This window comes from Dama dama, chromosome 19 (genome assembly GCF_033118175.1).
Source record: "Dama dama isolate Ldn47 chromosome 19, ASM3311817v1, whole genome shotgun sequence".
Classification (NCBI taxonomy): Eukaryota; Metazoa; Chordata; class Mammalia; order Artiodactyla; family Cervidae; genus Dama; species Dama dama.
The window spans coordinates 36,320,837-36,327,273 of record NC_083699.1 but is presented as its reverse complement, the minus strand read 5'-3'; the positions used below and the strand labels follow the sequence as shown (position 1 = coordinate 36,327,273).

At 46.4% G+C, this 6,437-nt stretch overlaps 1 protein-coding gene across 1 annotated transcript; it reads right to left on the bottom strand.

Annotated features, from left to right (window-relative positions):
- Nucleotides 1-775: 775 nt before the first annotated feature.
- Nucleotides 776-5,909, bottom strand: LOC133073908 (5-hydroxytryptamine receptor 3C-like). The gene is given in 10 exon segments (XM_061167890.1): nucleotides 776-1,005; nucleotides 1,135-1,338; nucleotides 1,521-1,725; nucleotides 2,548-2,646; nucleotides 2,648-2,709; nucleotides 2,893-3,062; nucleotides 3,317-3,426; nucleotides 3,893-3,937; nucleotides 4,309-4,475; nucleotides 5,843-5,909. Coding segments are annotated over 10 exon segments (1,359 nt in total).
- Between the last annotated feature and the right edge of the window lie 528 nt (nucleotides 5,910-6,437).

Genomic DNA, 6,437 nt, shown 5'->3' with positions numbered 1-6,437 from the left:
TCATTTGAGGTCATTTGTGTTACTCCCAAATAAAGCAGATGCCACTTTCAAATGTGCTCTCCTTGGCCCAGTGTTCTTTTCTTAGCATGATTAAGGACAGATCAACTCTAATTGCAACACTGGCAGTTAGCAGAATTTGGGATTATGTTAACACTCCTAGTCCTTAATGATGAATGAGTCATATGTCAGGCTGTGACAAAAGGCTTCACTCTTTAAACAAGGGCTGCCTGGTTCTGGCACATTATTAATTGCAGAAGCTTAAATCCAGGATAACTGGATTTAGGAGGTTAGTCCATATTTTAATTCTTTGTAATAAATTTTGGCCCCTTCTCTACCATTTCCCTGCTTTCATATGTTATCTAATAGAATTGGGAAAAAAAAATCCTTCTTTAGTAGTGAGAAGTTTCTACAAGAAGTCTCTCAACCTCAAGGTTTTCAAACTATAATATAATGCAGAGAAGAGCCAACACTTTCTGCAAATGGGGTTTATTGGAGGAAATTCAATCAAGGAAGTATTCTAAGAACCTGAATCCTAAGGAGCCAGAAAGGCAGGACTCACCGGAGGGCTGAGGGTAGCTGATGGCATGCCAGAGCAAGGACTTGACTTGGGAGAGCTTAGGAAACCATCCAGATCTGGTCTGAAACTGCAGAGGAACTGGGATGAAAACAAGGTGGTTGCCAGAGCTGTAAGGTGGGATTTGGGCAGGGATGAGAGCCTGGCTGGTTTCAGGGGGCAAGAGAAGCTCTGGCCTGGAACTTGCAGGTAGGTATCTGCCTAGGTGTTCCAGAGGATAATGACTGTGACAACGGAGGTGGCCATGAAGAGCAGGTAGAGACGGAAAAGCAGGGTGTCCATCATGTGGCTTAACCACACCCACAGGTGGACCAAGTGCTGCTTTTGAGCCTTGTCTTCCTGCTGGTTCCTTGCTGACGCAGGGCACCCATTTAGCTCTGTCTCTCTGGGACCTGGCACCTTCCCCACCAACTCCATGGACTCCTTCACACCTACGGAGAGACAGACTCAGCTGTGGGCCACCAAGGTCAGCTGGGGAGTTATGTGGGGAGGGAAGGAGGTGGGAGCAGGGAAGCGGAGGTGATAGAAGAGGAAGCCTGGGCAGTGCTGACTTCCCTCACCAGGCAGGTGGGCAAGGTCCACGTTTCCCTTCCAAGGCACAGCAGGGCAGCATGTCCTTGGGCTGGTGCAGTGTAGAAGCAGGGAGTGGAGCCAACGAGGCATGGGTGGGGGCTGGGTGGTGGCCAGGTGCAGCAGGTAGGAGATGAAGATGGTCTCCAGCAGGCTGAGCACCATCAGGGACAGACACAGGGCAAAGTAGACACCTGGAGGGAAGTTGGGCCTGCCTGAGGGCCAGAGGCACCAGCCAGGACTTCTTATTTTCTCTTTCCCCAGAAAAAAGGCCCTTTGCCAGGATCTCTTTTCACTGTGACGTGTTTCATTGGTCTGTTCCCCCATGCCATGCCCCACCCTACTTTTCTTCTCCTAAAGGTGGGAGGGGCCATACTGATGAGGGAGGTGCTACTGGAAGGGAGTAAGTCATTCATCATGAGCAGGAAGACGTTGTAGCCCAACAAGAGTGTCATCTTGAATGAGGCACGGTTCTTGCTTTCTGCCGGCAGGTAGAAGCTGAGGGCATCGATGGTGACCAGAAAGCTGCTGGGCACCAGGAGGTTTATGAGGTAGAGGGTGGGCCTGCGCTTGATGGCCACCTGGTGGGGAGGTGAGAGGGAGGCAATTGAGGGGAAGGCTGGGAGGCTGCCAATCCAGGTAAGAGCAAGAATTTAGATTTGCCCCAGAGCAAACTTTCTAGTAAGGAAACGTTACCTCAAGTCCCTTTCTCTGTCCTCCCTCTCCAGCAAAGTCATCTTAATCACCACAGTGTCTTTCCGTGGTTTAATTCTACCATGCTGCTTACCGTTGAAACATATTTCATTCCTTCTTGGCCCATTGTCAATTTTCTCTACCTAATTTTTAAATTCCTACCAATGTGCTCTCAGCAGAATTGAGGGACCAAATTCTTAGGTATTGTGTGCATTGTGTTTCTGCTTGCTTTCCTCATCAAGGTATAATCTCTAGTGCCTTTGCTGGTGGACATTTAAAACCAGTGGGAGAGAAAGCAAGACAGAGCAGTCATTTTGGGATCACCAGGATTTGGAATCATAATATCCCTAAGACAGTGTTTCATAACTTTTCCAGCACCTCTTTTTAAAAATAGATATAAAAATTCCTGTCCTCCCAAAAGTTCTGATAGCCCTGGCAGCTGGTGAAGGAGTGGGGGACATGGAGTGGAGGTTCATGCTCACTGTAAATCACTGCTGTGGGAGCTTTGTTCCTTCCTCAGGGAGGATCCATTCAATCAACATTTCCTGAGTGCCAGGTACTATTTTAGGTATGGAAGATTTTTCAGTGAAAAGAGTGATAGCAACCTCTGCCTCCATGGAGCATGTTTTCTTGTGGAAGAGCTTACATTCTGGTGGAGGACATAAGCTATGCATCTAGAAGAAGATCCCACCCAGGGCCCCTGAACTCACAAAGAAGACGATTTGGTCATAGTCATTGGTGACCACAGTCATCTTCATCATTTGATGGATACCCTGAAGTACCCACTCCCCTTTGTTCCAAACGATTTAGATTCTGTGATGTTTCCAAAATATCCCGCACATCCTGCTCCATGCCCAGGACCATCTTTTCCACTGCAAAGGAGACCCAGGCAGTTCAGCACCCCCTAAGCCTCCTAACCCCTTTGCCCAGACTGTTGGATTCCTTACCACTTAGGTTCCACACCCCTTCCAGTGAGATTCACTCACTGTTCCAAGCTTTCTGTCCTCTTCTTCTCAAACCCTTACTTTCTCTTTCAGCATGTGATTCTCACTCACCCGTGTAGACGAAGGACCTGAAGGTGAGGGTGCAGTTCTGTTCATCGAAGGGGAAATAGAAGATGTCCAGGTTGCAGATGCTGGTTACCCGCATTGGCTTACTGTATTTAATGTGACCATTACTGTTGACGTAAGCCATGAGACCTGGCAGGGTCTGATCTGTATCCATGCTGAGTGTGAAAAGGACAGAGAGGTAAAAGCTGTGGGCTCCCCATCAGACCTGGCCCTCATCCTCTCCCAGGTTGCCCATTTCTGTGCTCCAGCCCCACTCACCTGACCTCCCCCCTTCTACCTATCTCTGTGTTCTGGGGGTTTCAGATGCTACTCCTTTCTGGTTGAATCTGTGCTTGGCCTCCATTGGTTACATCATGCTCTTCCCTGGAAATATGGTCTCTTCCTTGCTTTTTTCAGCCCTGACACTCACAGCTCCTCAATGAAGATATCTGGAAGCCACAGGTTCTCAGTTGCCATGCCCAGCTTCCTGATGCCCCCACATTCCTCTGGGTTCCAGGTGATGAATGGATTATACCAGATCTGGAGAACACCATGGTACGGGACAAACAGGGGATGGGAACTGGTTTCAGTTTTCCTCTGTCTCTTGCACTTTACATTTCTTTCTTTACTCATTTCTTTGCTCTCCCACCGCCCCTCTGATGACAACTGTCACACTGTCACTGACAAACTTGTACTGCTTTCACTTCTCCCTTAGTGCTCTCTGGGGAGACCTTGAGCTTGGCTTTGGATTCCCTGGGATGGAGCCACTAAAATATTGGCTTCTGTGATCTTGGTTTATGCCACTTGCTTCCTGAGCCCTGTCTCTGCCCTCCTTAAACTGGCAGAATAAATCAGAAAGTTTTATATTTTCATTATTGGTCCGGCTCTGTTTCAACTTGTTTAATTTGTGGATATTCTCAGCTTTATCCATTTTAATCCTCAAAGTTGGACCTCGCAGTAGAAAAAGGGAGGTACCATAGCAAAGGGGAAACTGAGTCTCTCATACCATATTTAGCCACAGGAATGATGTCATCAATTGAAGCTGTGCATCCTGGAAAAACAGTTTTCATCCGAGATCATTAACTTTATGAAGTGAAATCCAATGACACCACCCACCTCTTAATCATTTCCAAGGCTGTTCTGTGTGGCAATTATGATTTTTAATCATAAACCACTAAAAAATGTAGGTCATATAATCCAGGGTACATGAGAAATGCAAGTGAAAACACCAGTATGAGAATAGTCCATTGGGATTATGTTTCTTGTGGTGTATCCCCCCAAAGGGAGAGCTTTTATCTGCATTTTATCATTGTAGCATTCCCTGTCATGCCTCCCTATCCCATAGAGCTCTTAACTTACAAAATCCAGTCAGTGCACCCACTGCTCGTCACTAGACCATTACAGAGTTGGGTCAGGACTTACTACTTGCAGGATGGCAGACAGAGTGAAGGAGATGTTAACACGAGTGGGGATGCTGACATTGGTGGCTGGACGGAAGGCCTTTCTGGCAAACGCTGCTTGGAAGGCAGCAGGATCCACCCCATGCTGGTCAGAGCCTGAGCAATTGATGGTCAATGTATCTCCTCTCCCTGGAGAGAGCAGAGACTGTGAGAAGAGTGCTAGGGCTGGGGTTTGGGGAATGTTACTGCACAGAGACAACAGGGGTTATGGAAGAAGCAGGTAGACTCCTACTGCATGGACCAGGAAGTGTGGGCTAGGCTGGACTGGTAGGCAAATGGTGGAAGTTGACAAGGTGAGCTGAGTCAGAGCCCCATTCTCAATTCCATTCTCTCTCTCTCTCCATGCAGAACTTGTCTACATGTGTATGCAAACTCAGCCCTGAGCACCACTTTTTACTGTCCTGCTGTGTTTTTAACAATCTCACCACAAACCTCTGTCCTTGAGCCATTTGGGTGAATGTCACTGACAAATTTTGCAATCACAGTTCTCCTCCTCACTATATGAACAGGGCATAGATGGTTATGAATTAATAGTGAGGAAAATAATCAGGTGGGTAATGAGAAATCCATCCGTGGGACCTTAAGGAAGGAACTCAGTTTTCAATTTAATGGTTATATGTCTTTGTGTTGTGCTATGATTGTTCTCTTCTAAAACTCAGGACTCATCACCACTGAGACTATCTTATAAACAGTTCCTTGATACACCTCTTATACCGAACCCTTTTCTAATCATACTTTGTGGGGCAGGAAGAGAGAATGTATGTGGTAGCATCTCCTGGTGGAGTCTGTTTTTGTCTCTCTAATTTTGTGCTATACCTCATTGCTTAATCTCAATAATGAACAAGAAATTACTCTAGACTGGGAAATTATACTGAAAAGTTGTACTGAAAAGTCACAACAGAACTTTTTATCTACCTCAATTCCCTTGGCATCTTTCCTTTTCATTTGCTTAAGAGAAATAAGGCTTCCCCAGTGGCTCAGCAGTAAAGAATCTACCTGCCAATGCAGGAGATCTGGGCACTCAGGTCCGATCCCTGGGTTGGGAAGATCCCTTGGAGAAGTGAATGGCAACCCACTCCAGTATTCCTGCCTAGAGAATCCCACAGACAGAGAAGCCTGGTGGGCTACAGCCCGTGGGGTCACAAAAGAGCTGGACACAACTGAGGGACTAAACAACAACAACAAAGAGAAATAAGGGGGAATTTTCTTCTTTCAACAACAGTTGATACCCAGAAACTGTGGGGGTAGATTATATGCCTGGAAAGAGAATGACATGGAGAAAGGAAAGAGGAGGGGAGTGGAGAAATAACCTAAGGGAAGAGTCAGATAACTGTTAAGACCCTAGAAAGTGCTATACCAAACTGTCAGTGTCATGAATTTCCATTTTTTCCAAAATGAACACCCATTTGTTATCTAGAAATAAAAAGAATTAGCGTGGTTTCTCTGTTCCCCAGACTTTATATGGATGCTCTGCTCTTGTTCTTGTCCCATCTTACCTTGAAGCAGCAGGTAGAGGATGAGGCAGAGGAGGAATCCTTCCCCATGGAGCCAACCTTGTTCCATCTTCCTCTCCTTGGATCTTCTCTGGGGACTTAGTGATGATGTTGATCTTAAAAGACCATAGGCCACACCTCACGCCCTAGCTTTGAATAATTCAGGTGTCAGGTGTCAATAGCCATCTCTCTAACAAACACCCCCCAGTGACAACAGAATCTCATAGAGGACTACCCTACCCAGTACCCTAACTAGACCTGAACCTGGTCTCCAAAAGTCATCTGACAAACCAGTTTGGAGAGGAGGAAGAAAAAATATTTGGTCATGGAGCAGTGCTAATGGCCTCCTCATACTTTAGAATCACTCTGGCATATAGGGCACCATAGGAAAGGCACAGAATGCCTGCTGTTTCCTTCAAGTAGCACACACACTTGTTTTAACCCTGCTGTCATCTTTCCAAAAAAAATGGTGGGGGGCATCTTCTTTTATATAATCAACTTCAGACTCAGAGGTTTTATATATGACTTCTGTACTGGCAAGTCTTAACTTTTGACTTTTTGAGTGTGTCAAAAGCAGTTTGTACTGGAGGAGGAGTGG